Below are 21693 nucleotides of genomic sequence, written 5' to 3'. Positions count from 1 at the left end.
AAGAAAGAAAAGAAAGAAAGATTAAAAACCCTGACCACTCCTTGCTACTGCCTGGATCTATTGTCTCCCTGACAAAGAAATGCCCAGCAGGGCATTCACCTTCCCAGCCTCAACCACGGCATCTCAATTTCCCAAGATTTCCCTCAAAACCCTGTCAATAACCCATCAGAGTAGTGATTCCCATTCCTGCCATGGCTGTGAAAGAAGGCCTTGATGCACAGGCCACCTTCTGTTCCCAAGAACCCTGCTCCTGAATGGTACCTGTGTTGGACAGCCAAGATTCCAGGGGAGCCCCTCTGCCAGCCGGACACCCTGTGAGCAGAGGTGCCGAGACTGCCTTAGGTGAAAACTTTTCTCTGGAAATGAGGGGAAAATGCCACACAGGCCATGGCTTCATCTAGAAGGTCACTGCCACCCTCCTGGCTGCTGCATCCCCACAGTGTCTTCATCACCATGCAGCTGAGAGTTCCAACAGAGCCACTGTCCCTCCTTGCCTTATAATCTCCTCCTTTGTCCCCCCTGATCCTTGCCAGCTGCTGCAAGAAGCAGATAATGACTCCTCCTTCTCTCCCTCTCTGAGCACATCCTTCCAGGAGCAGCTTTGCCCCACTGAAGAGGGAAGAGCAGACCAATCTCTGGAGAGAAGCTTGGAGCTCCTGATGGAGATGGGATGTGGATGAGAGAGCAGCTCCTTGGCATGACAGCAGAACACACCCAAAGCAGCCACCCTGACACAGATAACATTGACACAGCTGATGTTGCAGCACTGGGGGTTTAGCTCCTAGGCACTCTTCAAGCAGGATTTAATTAGCTTGGAGATGCCCCAGCAGAATTCCGGGGTGTCCCAGAGTGATGGGTTCCAGCTGGGAAGGCAGAACCATGGCAGAAGAAGCAGGATCACCATGGAATTACCAGCTTTAGAGAGGATGGATAGATGTCAGGAGCCAGGACATCCCTCTGGCTGTCCTGAGCATCAGCCAAGACCCCTGCCAGGGGGCTCAGAGACCCTGGCACAGAGCCCAAAACACCTGTGGGTTTGATTATGACCCACGGAACACATTACTGACCTTAGATGAAGATCTGCAAGCCATGACAAATTAAGTAGAATAATAGTGAAGTTATCACAGGGTGAGAAAGTAGATTTTGGGGTTTCTGGAATGGGAGTTGAGGGGGCAAGATGGAGGGAACTGGTTGTGTCCAGCCTTTCTCCTTCTTCTTCTTGGCCTCCATCTTCTGTTGTGATGGTGGCACTTTCAGATTGGTTTAGAGTAGAAGCTCACTGTCTAACATAGGTGATAGGTATTGGAAAGTAATTGTAAACATTGTACACATAGTTTTTAGTATAAAGACCTAACACCACCCTGGGGGCAGGCAGAGTGTGCCTGAAACTGTCCTGCTGGATGGACCTCAGTGGGGCAGGACAAAGAATTTTATAGATAAGAAACAATAAACAACCTTGAGAGCAAGAAATGAAGAGCCCTGACTCGTTCCTCGAGCACCGGGCTGGGAAAAGAGAATTTTTAACATTTCTTGGGGTCACTCTGACAAGTTAGAGACCCCGACAGATAGAGGGTGTTTGAGGTCCATATTTCTTGGCAATCATCATGTCCCTGCTTTCGTCCTGCTGGCTGTGAGGATGAAGATTTGCAGATGTGCTTCTAAAGGCAATGCAGTAAGAACTGGCCCAGCAATTCCCAATATTCCCTGTCTGTCTCAGGGCTTGAGGAAGGGTGTTCCCCCCTGCCTGGAAAGGTCCCATGTTAGCCAGAATGTGAGTTGTAACATCCTTTGGTGGAGTGAAGAACCAGAAGGAGGTGATAATAAGCCACTGCAGGCTGGTGCTTTTGTCTCCAGTGAAGCAACAGCAGCTCATTAGAGTCTGTGATGTGCCAGAGTCCCTGTTCTGCTGGAATGCCCCAACAAAGCCCTTGGACAGAGGTCAGATGAGTTGCCTGTGACTCCCTGTGCTGCTGGAACAATTCCTGCTGTGCCACAGCTTGGGTTGGTGCCCAAAGCTGCCAATGAGGGGCTGGTCCTGCACGGGCTACAGAGCATCACTGAGAGCTGGTGATGGATCGAGCTGTGCTTGGTGCAGCAAAGGAGGGCTTTCCTCAGGCTCTGCATCCATCTGAGGGTCTGCCACAGCCTTTGCAATGACCATAAACACCCCAGCTCCTCAGGGCAGGGTGTTCCCTGGCAGCACCTGCATCCTCTCTCCCTACTGTGCAATATCTGCTGCTGCCCCCATCAGTTTGGGACACCCAGCCCTGTCCCCTCAGCCACAGACACCCCACAGCCCCCAGGCCCAGCTCTGCTGAGGTTGGGACTTGGAGGGTGAGTTTTGCTTTTAGGGGAGGTTTTGCTTGTCTTTGCAGTGATCTGTGGGTGGGTGGGTTTCAACCTCATCTCACAGCACTGGTCCTGTGTGCCAGGTGGGTTATCCCAAGAGGGACACATCCCTTTAATACCTTCTTTGAGTCACTTATGGGATGGCTGCCATCCTCCTTTGTGAAGAGACAGCTGCGACTGCAGGGGATGAGCAGGAGAGAGGGAATAAATATTCACAAGGAGAGAGAGAATGAAAACTCTTCCTCCAGATGTGCCAAGGAGAAAGGAGAGACAAGCAAAGCCCTGGACCCCTGCAGGGAGCTCCACAATGGAAATGTTCACAGCTAACCATCCCTGCTGCTCAACCTTCCAACACTCTGCAGAGCTCGGCCACCACCGGCCCTGGGGACATGGGCGAGAGGAAGGTTGTGACCCCTGTGAAATTGGGAAATCTCTGCCCCTCCCAACCTCACAGCCCCTCTAAACAAGAACCAGACACTCCACAGAGTGCTACCCCTGGAGATCCCCTTGGTAGGGCTTGTTCTCATTCTCCTGGGGGCTTGGCTTCCATCTGCACTGCTGGTTGAAATCCAGCCCGGGCTGGTGGTGACTTCAAAGGGCAGTGTCATCCGAGGAGCAGTGGGTGGTCCATGGCAAGCAAGCTGATGGCTGACTGCTCTTATAAAAGGCACCACAGTAGGGCCCCTGCTACAGAAGAAAGGCAAGGGCTGCACTGACCACAGGGAGTAGGGCTGGTCCTGGGCATGAGGCACACTCACCTTAGTGAGCTGTGCACCCCTGAGGGCAGAGCTCTTCATCTGTCCCCACTGGGTTTGTCCCCAGCACCACTGGCCAGCCCTACCTTCCACAGGCAGCAGTGCCAAACAAAGCCCAGCAATAATGCACAAAGGAGAGGGGCACCCTCTGAGCACCCCAGCATCCCAATGAGACAAACCCCAGCTGGGCTCTGGGTGCTCAAGGAGGCCCTGCAATGGCCTCAGTGTTGGCACAGAGATGGTGGCAGGCAGGGATGCTGTGTGCCAGCCAGATCTGCAGTGCCCACTGTCCCTGTGCCCCAAGGGCCCCAAATCCAGAGGCACAGGGCAAGGAACTGGCAGTGAGCAGGAGATTCTCACAGGTCCAGCAGGCAGACAGGGAGGGTGGAGGGCAGGATAAGGGGGGCAGGGGGGCCCAAAACAAATAATAAAAACAAAATCCCAGTAAGCATGTTAGAATTTGTTTGAAGTGCAGAGGAGCTTTCAGGCAGGGTTATGCACATCTCCCAGCCCGGCGTGATTTACACATTCCTTGCAAGCAAAGGAATCTTCCCTGATTTGAAGTAAAACAGATGTTTTGGGGTTTTCTTTCCCCCCCTTCCCCACCCTATTTTAATCATTTCTTTATTGGAATGAAGACTACACAGCCAACCAGCTCAAAGCCATAGCCCTGCTACCCCAGAAGACAGGACTGGAGACCCTTTGTGCTGTGCCATGGGAGAGCCCCTTGTCACTGCAGTGACTGTATTTGGGAGCTTCCAGAGGTGTTGAGCCAGCCCTGCTCTCCTGAAGATGCTGCTCCAGAGGCACAGATCCCTGCAGGTTTTTCCCCTTGTTTTTCACTCTGCAGGATTGTAACTCCTTCCAGCTTTTCTTCCTCTGCAGCTACAGCTGATCCTCCATCCCTGCTCCAGCAGCCCAGGTCCAGGAAACGTTCTAACCTCCACCACCAGCCCAGGAGATGTGTTTGATGGTGGGATTTGCCCTTGCTCCCACACCTCAGTGTCACAGCTGTGCTCTGTCCCAGCTGTGTGCATTGGGAAGGGCAGCCTGGTGCCTGGTCCATGCCCAGGGACTGGCAGCAGCAGTGCTGCTCACACACCCCAAGTGAAACAACCCAGCACAAGGAATGGTGTTGGGCAGGCTAGAGCTGGGATATCTGTTCATTTCAGCACTATGTGACCTCAGTTGAGTTACTTTGCCTCTATTTTTGTCATAAGTTTTCCACTCAGGAAAATTATCTGGGGAAAGGAGCATCCATTTCCCAGAGGGATGCAGAGCACCAAGTGCAGTGGGGCTTCTGAGTGCTGGTTGATGCTGCAACCTACCAGCACAGCCATGCCCTTGAGTTTACACTCAGAACAATAAGTCATGGCCAGTAGCAGACTCATCCATCTGTCCCATCTTTCTTTTCCTTTCTCTATTTTATTTTTTTTTTCCTTTTAAACCCTGTTGTTCTTTCTCAGCACTTCGTTGGTGGCAGGGTGGGAAGGTTTTTTGTAACACATTCACGTACCAGTGGGACTCACTCCCATCCCCGTCTGGTACAAGAGATTGCACAAGAGACAGAGGAACAAATGGGGATGAGGAAATGCTGTGTTTATGAGAGGCAGCGCTGTCATCGTGAGCAAGGGACCCCCCGCAGCAGAGCTGGCCTGGGAGCCAGTGCATTTCCATTCTCTCCATTCATGCCTGGTTTCAAACCTCCCTGGAGACTGCAGCCTGGCTGGGGTCCCACGGACTCCCATCCGCCCCGTGCTGCCTTCTGTGATGTTTGTTGTTGGGTGGAAAGAGGGAGATGTTGTTGTCTCATAAAAATGATGAGTTGAGAAAGAGCAGCAGCTTTTGCCATTGCATGCACTGCTTGTTTTTCCTCCTGCAGCGGAGGAAGGTCTTCCCTCCTGCATCACATCTCCTTTGCCACGTTCCTTGTGCTCCCCTGCTGCCCATCTTGGCAGGGCTCTTCCCTAAGATGAGTCTCTCATGGATTTTCCTGCTCATGCTGTTGCCTTTCCTTGCTGCCATGAGCCTTTTCCTGACCTGATCAGGAACCCTCCCTCTAATCCAAACCACACTGCTGCCTGATCTGACACAGTCACCAGTAAATAACCTTGACTGCAGCGCTCTGGAAGAGCCAGGGATCCTATATCACTGCTATTAATGATTTAGGATTGTGCATCATTTGCACATGACACAGAGAGGGTCTCATCCCTACTCCCCCCACCCAGCCACCTCCTCCAGGGTGACAATTCCTTCTGCCTGACGCTGGTGTGCACACAAGGAATAGGAATGGCTGATTTCTGAGCTCCCTTGTGCTCTGCAGAGCTCCTACAAACAGGTGGGGTATTAATAAAAACAAAAGTAATCGCCCAGGCACACATACTACAACCCACTTGGGTCCCTCTCCCGTCTGCTCCTGCAAGCCCCTGCCTCCCCCTGCTTTCTCCACACACCTCAATTTCATTATCTCTGATCTGGAGCTGCCCATTACATGCTTTTTGCCAACATAAATATTTAATCCCGGTGCATTGCACGGGAAGGCCCTCATGGAGTTAATCCTTCAACTCATGTTTCCACTTGGAAAACAATTTAGCTTGTGGCAGGGCAGCAGGTACGAGGCAGGGACAGAGCCCAGAGCTGGAGGTGGCCTGGGAGAGCTCAGGAGCTGTGTGTGGGGTGATGCAGGTAGGCTTCATGCTGTGGGGTGGGCTTCATTCCATGGGCTTCATTCTATGGGATGGGCTCCATTCCCTGGGCTCCATTCTATGGGGTGGGATCCATGCTGTGGGGTGGGCTTCATTCCATGGGCTCCATTCTATGGGGTGGGATCCATGCTGTGGGGTGGGCTTCATTCCATGGGCTCCATTCTATGGGGTGGGCTCCATTCCATGGGCTTCATTCTACGGGGTGGGCTTCATGGTGTGGGGTGGGCTTCATTCCATGGGCTTCATTCTATGGGGTGGGCTTCATTCCATGGGCTTCATTCTATGGGATGGGCTCCATGCTGTGGGGTGGCTCTTCTGGAGCTCTTCTTCACTGGGGTGGCTCTGCTGAAGCAGGATCAGGAGGGTTTGGATAGGTAATGGAAAAGCCACAGGGGTCACTGCAAGCTGCTGCCTGGCAAGGGAGGCAAGGGAGGTCCCAAAGGGGACTCCAGGCGCAGCATTTTGGTGGGCTTTAGCAGTTTTTGGGATATCCTGTGCACTGAACAACGTGGAAAGCCCAGAGTTTATCAGTTTGCTTCACCTGCCAGTCTGTGTCTAAGCAGCCACACAACCCCACACTGCTCCACCTCTAGACTCACCTGCACACCCAGAGGCTGCTTACAGCAGGGTCTGGCCATGATTTTGCCTGTGGGCTATGGAGTAGGGTTATGGGGTGATTGGTGTGTTTATGGGGCTATTGGGTTGGCACTAAGGTACCTGCTGTGGCACAGGACAGACCCTGAGCAAAGTGAGATGGAGTTGCTCCATGCCAGCTCCAAAGCTGTAAAGAGCATGGGCAGAAATGCACCCCAAGTAATAAATTAAAGGCCATTAGAGATCTGGGCAGGGGCTCTCATCCATCCACCTCCATACCCTCAGAAGGGCAGCATCCATGGGGATGCAACACCACAAAACACCCACCAACCTAACAAACCCTCAGACCCAGAGGGGAGGGACACAAGGGGCCAAGACCACCCTGCAATGCAGGGCCAAGAGTACAACTTGTAGCAGCTGAAATGGTTGGAAATCCTTCCCCTTGCATCAGCAGTGACGTGTCCAAACACTGAAGAAATATCTTGGTTTCAGTTGCTTTGTCTGAGAGGTTTCCCCAACAGCCTGGGGTGGGTGTCCTGGACCTCAACCAGCCCTCCCCAACATCCCCTGCCCCATGTGAGAAACTGGGGTGAGCAGGACACATCCCCACAGACCCTCCCAGAAAGGCTGGAACACTGGGATGTTGCAATGGTGCAAACCAGAGGGAGGGAAAACATGAAAGAATCCCAGCCCTTCTGGTTGGGGTTGTGCAATGAGATGAGGAGGGGAGGCCACTCCTGCAGCTGCAGGGCAGTGGGACATGCTCAGAGGGGAGGAGAAAAGTGCCATGCTCCAGACCTAGCTCAGGTTGCTGCTGCCTTGGCCTGCCCTGTGGCTTCCCTGGCAAAAATTAAGAGGAGAAGAGATGGAAGACAAGCAACAGACCCTGAATCAGGGGTATGACAGCCCAGAGATGTGGTGAGATGTGTCCAAGCCCAGCTCACTGCTCAGGTGTTTGGACAAGCTATTGGGACATGTCCCTGTGACCCAGCTTTGAGCTCCCTTCACACCCATCCTGCCAGGGCAGTGTCTCCACACCCAGCTCCAGTGAAAACAGGACCCCACTGAGCCCTCCATCCACCACCCTTTGAACATCCACCATCCCACAGACCCTATTTCTTTTTTCTTTTTCCTTTTTTTTTTTTTTAACTTTTACATCCTGACATAAGTTTTGGCTCCAAGGGTTTTAAGTGAAAGCCACGGTAATTATTTTTCCCCTTCTCATAACAGAAACCATATTGCTGTATAATCAAATTTCTCTCATTCCTGATGAGGAAAGCGAGTGTGTGTGTGTGTGTGAGGTGACCAGGAGCAATGAGGGCACGTGTGTGGTGGAAGCAATTGCTCTGAAGGTGCTCCAAGGAAATTTCCTTGGGAGTGGCAGCAGATGGGGGTGACCAAGCAGAGCCCGATGGGGCACAGCTCAGCACAGAGCATCACCCAGAGCCAGCCCCACCTCCCCACAGGGCTGCCATCTCTGCAGCCCAGCAGAGATGCTCCTCAGCTTTTCCTCACACTTTACTATGGATCTTCTCACTGTATTGGAAGCCCAGCAAAGGTGAGGTTCAGTTTTAACACATTTTTCACAGGTGGGAAAATTCAGGGAGAATCAGCTGCTTTGAGGTTACTTTTTTAATGTTTATTTTACTCTGTCACAGATTCAGCTGAAGCCAACAGGAGCTGTGGCTCTGATGGTGGAGCCTTGACCACGTTGTTCCCAAAATGGAGATGTCTCAATTTACTGGCTACTTCTGCAAACACAGGCAGGGGGGAAACAACCCAAACCCCAAGGAATGAATTAAAGGCCATTTGAGATCTGGGCAGGGGCTCCATTGCCTGCAGCTCCCTGCAGAAACTCCCTGTTCCTCTGGGAAAGAGCCATGGCCCTGAGGGGGAGAAGGGGTGGCAGAGCTGGAGAGGTCACTTTGTGCTGATAAACTTCACTTTGGCATGGTCAGGAGGTGGGTGCTAACTGATGTAATGTTCTGCACAAGTCAGAGATTAAAAGAGATTTTTTTTATTTTTTTTTTTTAATAAATAGCACACAAACAGAAAGAAAATGAAAATAACAAAGTGTTCTCTGGGAGACAAGGCTGGTGAAGGACTCTCTGTGCTGTTGTTGTTACAAGAAAAGGATGGGCTGGGATGTGCTGCAGGTGTCCTTTGGAAAAACGAAACAAAAATAAAAAGTTTGACTAGTTTTATGGACTTGCAGCCTGATGTGAGAGAAATGCACATAGCTGGGCTGAGCTGGGACAGAACTTGTAGCTCATGGCATCCAAACTTTGCTTTTGAGAGTGGAAAAAAGGATGGGCAGGTAGGGTTAGCTTGTGACTTATCCTTTTATTCAGAGAAATATCACTGCCGAATATCTCCACCTTTGGGGAGCTGGGGTCCCACACAGAGTCTGCCTGAGCTGATTGTGGAGATGGTCTGGGTTCAGATGAGACCTGTGGGTTCAGTAGTGACTGAACACCTGGGCAGACCCCAGAGAGACCCCTCAGACCCCAAAGAGACCCCACAGATCCCACAGACCACACAGAGACCCCAAAGACGCCAGGGACATGCTCTTCCTCAGGCATGTTTGTGGACAGAATTGTGCTGCTTTTGGCCACTCCTTAAAGCCTGAATAATCCCAAATCTTGAGTTGTCTGTAAATAATATCAGGTTGAGCTGCTATGGGCACAGAGCAGCTGTCAAACTTGCCACTCTCAGATCCCTGAGTCCCAGACTGCACAAGGAAATTAGGAAGAGAATAGAGAATACAATTCTTTGCAGGGAGCATCTCTTAATCACCTGATCCAAAAAAAAGCAATTCTCCTAAGTGTTCTCCTGAACATGATTCTCCTAAGTGTTCTCCTGCAGTGGGGCTTTGTGGAATGTGAGCATGGCCAGCCTTCACCTCTGCTCAGCTCCAGATCACTGAGGAGCTCCAGGAATGTCACACCTCTCCCTCCCAGTTTCGCTTGCCAGGACACTGTGACAGTGTTCACAGGGGTCTCAGGTTAAGGGAAGAGATGAGGATCTGACTCCATGTTTCAGAAGGTTTGATTTATTATTTTATGATACATATTACATTAAAACTATACTAAAAAAATAGAAGAAAGGATTTCATCAGAAGGCTAGCTAAGAATAGAATAGGAAGGAAATTATAACAAAGGTTTGTGGCTTGGCTCTTTGTCCGAGCCAGCTGACTGTGATTGGCCATGAATTAGAAACATCCAACATGGGCCAATCACAGATGCACCTGTTGCATTCCACAGCAGCAGATAATCATTGTTTACATTTTGTTCCTGAGGCCTCTCAGCTTCTCAGGAGGAAGAATCCTAAGGAAAGGATTTTTCATAAAAGAGGTCTGTGACCAGGACACAGCCAACAAGGATATTTGCCCTTCTCCTCACTCCCTTCTTCTCTAGAAAATAAAAAAAAAGCAGGATGTGTCCTGTGTTCCTTGTGTCCCTGATATGGGATGTGTTCAAACTGTGCTGGAATAATCAAACCAGCATGGCCCTCAGCTTCCCAGCCTTCAGGAGGAGGGTGCTCTGCACCATGGAGAACTGATGAACAAAACAAAGGGCTCCAAGGCAGTAGCACGATGCAGGTTTGGCTGCCTTAGAGCAAATCCAAGCCAGCAAGGCCCGTGTTTGATATTTATATCACAGCCCTTGCACTCCCTCTCCCATTAGTCCATGAGATAAGACTTGGATGTGGAGCAGCATTAGGTTTCTACACAGTCAGGAATAAAGAATACTCTCCAGCTTCTGTGGCTAAAAGGGGTTGGTGATGTGGGATTGCTGATGGGGAAAAGGTGGAATTGTAAAGATCCATCTGTCTACCAACAGGCAAAGAGGACAAAATCTTCCTCTCCACCCCACTGCCATTCCCAGGAAGAATCCTATATTGGCACAGCTGCAATACCTCATAAAATAACCCCTTCATGCCTCCTCCTCCTCCTCCTCCTTCACCTTCTCCTTCGTTTTCCTCACTATACCACTGCCAGCCTTCCTCCAGCCACCTCCAGAGGGACAATGTGGATGGGCCTGGGACAGGTCTGGGATTTAGATGTGCTGGAAGTTTTTAGGGACAAAACCAAAAAAGTTGTTTCAGTCTGATTGTCCTGAGGAAGGGGCAGAGAGGACACAGCCATGGGAGGCAGCAAAAGCTGTTCTGTTGCTCTCTGTGGCATGAGGTATGATCAGAAGCAGAGAATTTGGGAAGGAAAACCTGGTCTTTCAGCAAAAAGGTGTGAGATACCTATACACGTGGCAGATACTAAAGAAGAAAGTTCTACTGAGGTCAGAGAAAGGCATCTCCTGATGCCAGGTCTGTCCTAGTGGTTGAGCACTGGTGGCAGAGACAGATCAGAAAGAAAATTCTGATTCAAACACAACTTTTACAAGGGTGATGGCAAATAGTCAGCGTAGCAACACTGCAGCAGCACCTGGAGGCCTTGAGCCACCCAGGACATGAGGACTGCACGAGAGAGACTAAAACCTGAGTTTTTAAAGGGGACAGGTAAACAGGTGATGATGGAAGTGAGACTAAACATTCTCCTTAAATCACTCAGCAGAGTAAATGGTGAAGTTGGGAAGAGCCCTCCAGATTTGACTGGCCATGAAGAAACCATGAATGTCTTCTCTGTGGTTTTTAGATGTGTATCCTCCAGACGCTGGAGCCTCAGCAGGAGCCCAACCCACCTCCACAAATGGGACTTCATGGAAATGAGTGCAGAGATTACACCCTTGTGCTGAGCCCCTGAGCTCCCTGTACAGCCCATCTTCCATGGGGCCAGTCGCCCTGCAAGCCAGTGATGCACACACAGCCCAGGTGAGCCCAGAGGGTTCTTTGCTGGACTCACTGCAGCAAAAACAGTCACAGACCCCAGCCAGCACAGGGCAGCCTGGCTCTGCCACAGCCCCAAAGTGCTGAGGAAGAACGAGCCTGCATTTGGGGTACAGGCTTAGGATTCAGCAAAATCAGCTCCTGACTTGCCTTGTTTGAGCTTCTGCAAGCCAGGAATGCCTGAGGAGAAACTACAGCCCTGCACCAGGCAGCTCTGGGAAGCTGCAGAGCATGTGGAAGGGGAGAGGTAGATCCAATGGAGCAGCACAGCTCCTGTGCACACAGGGGACCTGGCTAAGGGCTGGAACAGATGTGTTTTAACCCAAGCCATGGAGTTATTTGGGATCTGTCTCTGATTGCTCCAGCGCTCACTTGTGATGGTGTTCACAGGGGTCTGAGGATGAGGGAAGAGATGAGGATCTGACTCCATGTTTCTGAAGGCTTGATTGATTATTTTATGATATATATTACATTAAAACTATACTAAAAGAATAGAAAAAAGGATTTCATCAGAAGGCTAGCTAAGAATAAAATAGCAAAGAATGATAACAAAGATTTGTGGCTCGGACTCTCTGCCTGAGCCAGCTGACTGTGATTGGCCATTAATTAGAAACAACCACATGAGACCAATCACAGATGCACCTGTTGCACTCCACAGCAGCAGATAATCATTGTTTACATTTTGTTCCTGAGGCCTCTCAGCATCTCAGGAGAAAAAATCCTAAAGAAAGGATTTTTCATAAAACATGTCTGTGACACTCACTCACGTGTCTCCCTGACGAAAAACCAACAACAACAATTAGCATCATGTAAGGAGCAGGGGACTGCTGACAGCATGAACACACTCTTGAGCACCAAGGGTTTTCTGTTCCCCTTTTATCCCAGCTATGCACACGGCAGAGGTCACTCTGTATTAATCAGCCTTGCTCTGGGCCAGCTCCTTCAGCACGTCCAGCCTGTGGGACTGCAGCCTATCCATGCTCTGATGGGCTCTCCCTGCTCCACACTTCTCCATTTTTCTATAAGTTCACCAAAAAAGGGATGTTTTATGTTATCCCAAGCTGAGCCTGGCCATGCTGTCGATGGCCTGCAGATCCTGCAGAGGATGGCACTGCCTGGGCAAGACTTGGTGTGTCCTGGCTGCAGATGGGAGCCTCGTGTTGCCATTCTGAGCTCTGACTGAGTCCCCTTCCCTCCAGTCCTCAATCTTCAACCTCTAGGAAGAGGTTTCCACCCTTCCAACACCCCTTGAACGTGCTCTCCCAGAGCTTTGGGCTGGCTCATGATCACCCTGGGGAAACCCCATCTGAGCCAGCAGAGGGAATGTAAAGGCTTCTTCACAGCATATGAACACACTCCAAGGAAATGCTCTGGAAGGAATCCTGATGACTTCCATATTATTTCCAGTAAATTTTGTGCTGATTCTTGGCACAAACACTGGAAATGAATAGGCTAGGTCAGGAATGTAAATAAAGTGAAACACTGGGATTTAATCTAATCTATAATTATAGTATCTGTGGCGCAGGGAAGAGGTTGGTGTGTTTGCACTGCAGCTCCATTGAGGAGCTGGAGGGGGTTTTCATTTCCCTTTCCAGAATTTCCCTTTTTGGCTGAGGGATGCTTGGTGTCTCCCCAAGCATCTGAAGGAAACGTGCTGGGCTGGCAAAGCTGCCTTCTGGTACAGCAGGTACTGCCCAGCCATGAGGCATCCCCAGGCACTCCCTGAGAAATGGGGTGAGAGGTGAGATGGGTGAGCTGGCATGAAGGCTCAGGGAGGCTGTGGGGTGCCTAGGAGATGCTCCTGCCTCCTAGTGAAGAGATTGGATGGGTTTGTGGGGTGCCCAGGGGAAGCTCCTGCCTCCTCAGTGAAGAGGTTGGATGGGTTTGTGGGGTGCTCAGTCCCCCAAGCTGAGTTTGATCTCTGAGACAAGCCAGAGCCCTTCCTCGTCGCTGTTGTTTTGGTTTTGGTTCATCACAAGCTGCCTGTCAAAGCCTGGTGCTCCCAAGGCTCCCAAGCCATCCATCTGAGTGGCACTGGATGCCGTCCAGCCTGGCTGCTCCACTCAAGGTGAGCACTGCACAGACACATCCACATCTCTCCCTCTGCCCTCCTCACCTCATCCTCTTCCAGATCCACCTGGGGGGAAGCTTGACAGACAGCTCTGGTCCAGCTGACCCCAGGGGAGAGCAAACCCTTCTCCATTTCACAAGAATGTAAGATTTCTGCTTTTTAAGAACTGCAGCAAAACCTCAAGAACCATCTTCAGCACCCATGTGTAGGTCCCTGGGGTACATTCCCATGAATTCAGCATGGATCTCCATGGATGGGCACCTGTGTGTGGTGTGGCATGGGTACTGAGGATGGTCCACACATGTACACAAGCCTTTGGAGCATGTGCCTTTGCTGACATGATCTACTTGCTGTGGAAAACCCTCTATGCAGGGATTGGCATCTTAGCCCAATGTGTTAAAGGCAAAGAAAAAGGGCTGTCAGGCAACATATTTTCCTCAGACTGAAACTGCAAAGGACAAAGAAATTAGTTCTCCTTTTGTTCATTTATGTTTTGGAATTACAGAAGTCTTAAAAGCAAAGGAATCAATCAGACTTTGTTTATTTGTTTGCTTGTAGAACATTTTTTGGGTTTGTTTTCATACTCCAGCCCAGCTTTGATCTCATGCTGGTAGTACTCCAAATGAATGGTCCACAGCAGAGTGTAATTGCTGTAGGTACTACAGAAGAAAAGGACAGGATGTTCGACACATTTACAGGGCAGAAGAGACTTCCATGACCTCCCAGTCCCCTTGCTAGGGTTATGTGATACCCTCAGACTACTGCAGAAGCAAATAATTTGTTTTTGATGCTGTGAACTGTGTGCTTACCTCCCAGCCTAGAGAACAGCACAGAGCCTGCAAGTGTCTATAATCAGGATTATACCCAGCCCAGAGCTATTATAGATAGCTATTTTTCCACAGAAACAAATGAAACAAGCAGAAGAAATTCAATTTAAGAAATGACCCCGTGCCCGTGTTTGTGTTGTTGTTCTGTCTGTGCGGGCGCAGAGCAGCGTTAGCCTCACATTTCACTGCTCTGGCTTTCCTCACGCTGTGTTGCAACTGGGTGGACATCTGAGCGGAGGAATATTTAATGGGGGTGCCTGTGTCGCTGAGAATGCTCAGTAAACATGCTGGGCAGGGCCCAGGTTGGAGCAGCAGGGTGTGAGTTGGGCAGGCAGGACCCACAGCAGCTCATGACAACATGGAACAGGGGTTCATCAATCCGTGCAATGTGCTGGGGCAGGCAGCAGCCAGCAAGGAGTGGGTGCTATGGTGTGCCCACATGCAATTGTATTTTTGGATGCCCAGGAAGAGGGGTCTGTGCCCCAGAGGTGCCCACAGGAACATGTGCCCATCCATGTGTGCCACCCCCGGAGCAGAGAGCCAAGCCCTGCTGTGGGGGGACAAAGCCAGAGCTGTGTGTCACCCTGGGGACATCTGAGCAGAGGAATATTTAATGAGGGTGCCTGTGTAGCTGAGAATGCTCAGTAAACAAGCTGGGCAGGGCCCACGTTGGAGCAGGAGGGTGTGTGTGTGTTGGGCAGGCAGGACCCACACCAGTGGAGCAGGGGTTTATCAGTCCATGCCACATGCTGGGACAGGCAGCAGCAGCCTGCAAGGAGGGGGTGCTATGGTGTGCCCATATGCAATGTTTCTGGATGCCCAGGAACAGGGGTTTGTGCCCCAGAGGTGCCCATAGGAACATGTGCCCATCCATGTGTGTTGTGGGCACTGCTCCGGGAGCGGAGAGCCAAGCCATGCTGTGGGACAGAGCCAGAGCTAATTCCTGGGGACATCTGAGCAGAGAAATATTTAATGGGGGTGCCTGTGTCGCTGAGAATGCTCAGTAAACAAGCTGGGCAGGGCCCAGGTTGGAGCAGGAGGGTGTGTGTTGGACGGGCACAGCAGTGGAGCAGGGGTTTATCAGTCCATGCCATGTGCTGGGGCAAGCAGCAGCCAGTGAGAATGGAGTGCTATGGTGTGCCCATATGAAATGTTTCTGGATGCCCAGGAACAGGGGTCTGTGCCCCAGAGGTGCCCACAGGAACATGTGCCCATCCATGTGCACTGCCTCAGGAGTGAAGAGCCAAGCTGTGCTGTGGGTCAGAGCCAGAGCTTTGCATCACCCTGGGGCTGTCCCCACACAGGACAAGCTCCAGAGCTCCCTGGTGCCAGGGGACAGCTGCCTGCTGGCTGCCTGCAGCCCTGGCTCCCCACAAAAGCCACTGTCCCATGCCCAGGGCACAGGGCACTGCCAGCTCTGCTGCCCACCTCAGTGGCAATATGCCTTGGGGCTGGGATAGAAGCAGAAGACTGCCTTTGACCACAGGGATGACAAAACCCTGCACAAAGCCCTGTGCCTTCCACCCAAGGCTCTCCCAGCCCTTTGCAGACAGCAGGAATTAGCTCACAGAGCCCCCAAAGTGACGGGTGAGTGCAATTACCCCTGCCTGGCAGATGGGGAGGATGCCTTGGCAGCCCAGGCTGCCCAAGAGCCAGACCTGCTGGCTCCCAGCTCTGTGTGCTCACCACGGCAGCAGCCTCCATCAAAACCAGTGGCTCTTCCCTGTCCCAGTGCCCCTGGCAGCTGGGAGCTCACAACAGGCCAGTTTTATGGGCTTTGGGTTACTAGCAAGCTCTGTGGTTGTTCCAGCCTCTCCCCTGGCACCTTTTCAGAGCAGCCCAGTTCCCAGAGAAATAAATAATTATATTTATGCATTATAGGTATTCGACAAGAAAATGTCTGATATTATTAAATGGCAAGAGGTGCCACTTGGAGCCCACTCCTGGAGACAGCCCTGCTCCAGGGATGTGCAATAAAGGCTTTGGAGGCTGTCAACATACTTAACTGGGGGGCGGTGGAGGGAAAGTATTAATCAAGGTCTTAAAAAGTTCTCGCTGACAGACTATTTGCCAGCTCTCACTTTAAATGCTTTTGTGGTCCCATAAAAAGTTTCATTACTCACTACAAAATGTGTTTTAATTATTGCAGTCACTCTGACATTAAGCCCTGGGTGTTTCTCTCTTGCTCGCTCTGTCTCTCCTCTGTCTCCTTGCCTCTTTGCTCTGTTTTTCCTCTCTTACTGATCTTACTCCTGATATCCCTCTCAAGACAGAGGATGCCCTGGCTAATGAGCCATATTGGAAAGCCCAGACCCTGTCCAAATGTTTCTAAAGGAGAAGTTAAAATTCAGTTCTTGATATTATCCCTTTGCTCTGGAAACTCATGAATCCACAAGATTCAAACAGAAAATTCAACCCCCAAAAAGTATCTCAGAAGACTCAAATATCCACAATATCCAACAGTCAAATATCCACAAGATTCAAACAGAAAATTCAACTCCCCAAAAAGTATCTCAGAAGAGTCAAATATCCACAATATGCAGGCAGTGGGCAGAAGGATTTGGTGTCTCTCTGATCTCAAATATGTCCTACTAAGAGAAACAGCAACTTATAAACCCTTTTGACATCTATTTCATGTTGTCACACTTTTGACGTCTATTTTATCCCACCAGGCACTTGGCAACTTGCTCCAATCTGACCACATCAGCTTAGTTCATCCATCAGAGACAACCCTGCCCACCAGGCATGGACCTGTACACCCAGAATGCTGAAAGTAAGAGTTATCCAGGAGTGTCCCATGGATTCTCAGTGCCTCCAGCACTGCACTGGCAGACAGTTCTTTTCCATTTCACCGGCTGTGCGTAACACCCAAAGCATCAGGAAGGGTCTGACCATTTGCCCTGTGTCTGGTGCTGACCAAAAAGCCCAATAACAACTCAATAACAGCATTGGAGATCCCTCCTTGCCTCCAGCAGCTCCCCACGTGTCTCTCCTTACTTGTACAGACCATCTGGTTCCAGGCACTTGAAAATGACTGAGTAGAGGCTGGTTTCAGGGACGTCTCCGTGGCTCCGACCCGCTGCCACGCAGGAGGTTGCCAGGCCAGAGAGCAAATCATCTGCAAAGCTCAGGGATTCTCCTGCAGAGCAAAGAGAGGAGCGAGACCAGAGCATCAGCACAGGTGTGAATTACTGCTGACCGCTTTAAAATCACTGTAGAAACATCTCTACGCAGGGACACACAATCAGCAAACTCCCAGCTGGCTGTGGAATGTCCCAGGTCTGTGTGGAGAATGTCACCTGTGGGCAAAGCAAGGAGGAAACACACCTGGGCCACCAGCTGTGTCACTGCATGGCCAGCTGCAATCACAGCACAGAGGGGACGTGTGGCCTCACTGCAGACACTGCAGAAACACCACCCAGAGCCGGGCTACAGAAGATTTGGAAGCCTGGCTAAACAAGGATTCTTGCCCTTGCTGCATGTCCAGCTCTTAAGCATGGCCTTTTCCAAACATTACCTGCCACAACAAGAGGTGTTTTGGCCATGTTATTAACAGCAAATATACATTTTTAGTGCTTGGATAGAATTGCTGTCAATGTGATGGTTTTATTTTTATTTTTTTTATTTAATTTAATGATACCCAGTAGCTTTGCGCTCCCTTTCGTCTGCACTCTGCCAGCTCCTGGAGCTCTGACTGGATCTCCTTCAGTCATGTTGAAGAACACTTGCTTTTTTATAAGCACTCAAAGGAAAAAAAACACTAATTAAAAATACAGAAAAACCTTTCTTTTTAGTCTTCTGGTTTATAAGGCCTATTAAACACTCAGATCATGGCCCAGCTGAAACTGGAAATGCTCCATTTATTAAGGTTTTTGGGCATGACTGTCCACTGCTGTGCAACCTGTCTCCTCGCAGTGGGCAGCCTGTCTATTGGTTAGAGCTCGTTGCATTTAATTCCCATTTCACACTGGTGTAACTGAAAGCCTGAGGTACCACGGAGGAAAATAAGACAGAGCATTGCCCAGGCTGTGCCCTGTTCCCAGTGGTGGGAATAGGTGCAAGGCTGCTGTAGGTGATGACTGTGCTGGTGAAAGCCAAGCTGGGCCCAGATTGCTGTGCTGGGTACCTTGTGCATGTGGAAATGTCAAGACTTCGCAGCAGAGGGAGGAGGAGAATTCCCTTCTCAGCACTTCTGTTTTTTCTAATGGCAAAAGTGACTGAGGAGCACTGAAACGAAGCACCAATTCTTGGTACAGACCCTAAGGAAGCCAGTGGTGTAACCAGCCCAGAACATCCCACTGTGAAGCTGAATTATCCAGGTAGAAGAAAAAATCCCCTCATCCCCAGCCCCCTAAACCGCATTTGCGTCTTGTCTCAAAGCACACAACTCGGTAACAAATATCCCCCTTGGCCAGACAAAAGAGCAGCAATAAATTCTTTTCCTCCCTGAAGGAATCCAAGCCTTAATTATTCATTTTAATGCTCCCAGCACGACTTGTTCTTTCCAAACTTTTTCAGGCAGCTCTGTCACCAGTCTCTGCAGCTCAGCCCAGCTCCTGGACCCAGGTCTGTCTCAAATCCCAAGACAACTCAGGCAGGTTGGGTTGGCAGCAGGAAAATCCCTGCCTGGAAGTCACGAGCACTGCCCAGCCTTCAACAAGTCCCTCAGCTCTGGGTTTATGGTTTAAGCAAACAAATAAACCCCTATTACTCATTTCCAATTTTCATTTCCATCCCTTTTCCTACAGCATTGGGCTGGATTGGGGAACTCCCTGTCACCAGGAGTCATTGGGAACAGACTCTGCCATGGCTTACAAACCTGATGAATCACCAATTCAGGACCAGAATGTGCTGTTGAAGTAGAGCAAAGGGCTTTAAGGTTCTTCCAGCCTCAAGCAACTTCCCTCCTGAGCAGGAAGAAGCTTCATGGGGGGACAGATCATCCCATGGATGAATGTTGTGGGATCTCACACCTTCCTCTAAGCAGCTGATGAGGGCTAGGAGAGAAAATAGGTGGGCTGGGATTGCAGTGAGAGCTGGGTGAGGCCAAGGGGACTTGGAGTCCAAGATCTGGGCTGGGCAGCCCCCAGGTAGGAGGATCAGCCAGGATATCTGTGCCAGGGAGCACAAGGGATGGGATGGGCTGAGACAGGGAGAGGGTGGAACCAGACTTGCAGGAGACTGGAAGTGAGATGGAAAATGTCATGTGCAACCACTGGCTCAGAGAATGTGTTAAGGCCAGGTTGGACGGGGCTTGGAGCAACCTGGTCTGGTGGAAGGGCAGGACAGACCCAAGGCAGGGTGGGTGGAATGAGATGATTTTTCAGGTCCTTTCCAACACAGACCATTCTATGATTAAAATTGCACAGCTAACTTTCTCTAGGACATGCACTAGCATCTGAAAGCTCCTCTTCCATGGTCTTCCTGGGTAGTTTTGAGAGAACAGGCTAGCAGGGAGCACTGCCCTGACACACAGCAGCAGCTGCTTCCCACAGTGGTCTGGTTTGCCATGGATCAGACCTGCTCAGGGAATGGAGTGCATTTATGTCCCCCTGCACAGGAGGAAATGAAAACTGCAGGGTCTGCCAACAGTGTCTCCACTTGGATTGAGCCAAAACCCTTGCTATAAGATCCACAAAGCCAGAGGGTGCTTTTTGCTCAGTCCCAAACCTCTGGGGAACGCTCCCCTTTTGTTGGCTCTGCAAAGCAAGGAGATTTTTTATGAAAACAACAAAATAGATACTAACAAAGATGCTGGAAGCTCAGCACCAAGGATGGGAGTTTTTCTGTACCTGAACAAGCAGCAGTGAGATCACTGGTGGTGCCAGACTGCACAGACCATGGAGCAAAGACAGGGAAGGGACACCCTGGGGACAGGGCAGGTACCCAGAGCTGTCAGTCTGCAGCCAGGGCAGGGAGATGCTGTTCCCTGCTCTCCCCTGGAAAAGCAGGGCACACAGAGACTGTATTTGTTCATCTCACAAAAGAGAAGGCAGAGACCCTTCAGTCCTCAGTGCCCTGAAAGCAGTACTTTCCCACTGTAGGGGAATTTCCTACACCTTCTTTAGGAGCAGAAAACAAGTTATTCCCTAGATTTATATTGGGATTTTGTCAGTGGAACAGAGCTAAAGTAACTGCTGCTTTTGGTGGAATGGTGAGAGAATTATCATAAATCAGAGAATGGTTTGGATTGGAAGGGACAAGAAAGATCATCCCCTTTCACCTCACTCCCAACCACAGGCAGGGACCTTCCACTAGGCCAGGTTTCTCCAAGCCCTCTCCAACCTGGCTTTGGACACTTGGGCCACTTTATTGACCAGTAATGTTGCCCTACCAAGAAAAAATGATCCTGGGATCATGCAGCAGCAGGAGAACACTGATCCAGCTGCATGAGGCCACGCGAGGACTCAGTGCACAGCATTCCTCAACTGTACTCAAGAGAAAAGTACAGGAAAAGATGGAGAGAAGATTTCACAGGGGAAGAGCAAAAAGCCCAAATTCCCTAATAAAAACAGGGGAAAAAAAAGGCCAAACAGAGACACATGACTGTGAACACATCACAGGGTAGGCACTCAGATGGAAAAGCAATAGTTAGGTTAATGGGCAGTAATGGCCAGAGGATGTAAATTGGACATGGATAAATGGTTGGTCTACTCCTGCAAAGGGCAAATAACCCAACCATCTTTTAGGAAAGAGTTTGATCACTTTATAAAAGGGATTACATGGATAAGTAGCTCGTGATGGAAAGCAAAGGGGCTTCTTTTTCCCATCTGGACTTGTGTTCTCACACATCCCGCCAGCAAATATAAAGAAGGATTTCAGCCTCCCAAAGCAGCCCTGAAGCACAAACCTTCTAGATTGCCTGAGTATCTTTGCTCGTGTTATTAAATTTCAGAAAGAATCCAAAGGTTCTCTGCAGAGTAAATGATAGCTAAGTACATCATCTCTGTGGAGTAGGAGATATTTTATTGACCAGACAGACATCTGTGTCCTTCATTAATAGTAATAAATAATTGATGTCACACTAAATAAAGCAATAAGCTGTTACAGATATCAAGGACAAATAACTGGCTCCTATGAGGATGCCTCACCTGTGTTCACTTCTCAGTAGTAAAAACCCAGAACAGAGCTCAATATCACTATGGAAAATGCTGTGCACAGAGCAAAAAATGTCACTTGCTGCTCACTGACTACAAATTATGGTGCAGTTGTGCCCAGCAATGGGATGCTGACACTCCTAAGTGCAAGGAGTTAATATCCTTGCAAGACTTTCTTCTCCCTTATTTCCATGCCTTTCCAGGGCTCATATACCCCAAACCATCCACTTCCCAGGCAGCTTTTGAAAATCCATCTCTGCTCTACTAATAACTGTCAGGAAGATGTAGCTCTCTCCAGGTGGCATTTCCCTTCTCTCCCCTTGCTACTGCCTCATCCTCATCCACAGGCATGACTGTGGAGTTTGGCAAATCTCCTCTTTTTGGTTTTCTAAGCATCTTTTACACTGACTCCAGTGGTGTGGCTACCCTTAAAACAGAGGAAAAAACCAGCAA

The 21693-nt window shown here is 50.1% G+C and overlaps 1 protein-coding gene across 1 annotated transcript in view; it reads right to left on the bottom strand.

The window, feature by feature from the left end:
* Nucleotides 1-21693, bottom strand: part of ASTN2 (astrotactin 2) — a 358985-nt gene that overhangs the window by 17025 nt on the left and 320267 nt on the right. The window contains exon 20 of the mRNA XM_058818098.1: nt 17141-17282. Coding sequence (XP_058674081.1) covers nt 17141-17282 — 142 coding nt within the window. The remainder of the gene's footprint in view (nt 1-17140; nt 17283-21693) is intronic.

The sequence above is a fragment of the Ammospiza caudacuta genome, chromosome 21, assembly GCF_027887145.1.
Source record: "Ammospiza caudacuta isolate bAmmCau1 chromosome 21, bAmmCau1.pri, whole genome shotgun sequence".
Classification (NCBI taxonomy): Eukaryota; Metazoa; Chordata; class Aves; order Passeriformes; family Passerellidae; genus Ammospiza; species Ammospiza caudacuta.
Note: the sequence above shows the minus strand (reverse complement) of the source record. Positions and strands in the feature narration are given on the sequence as shown.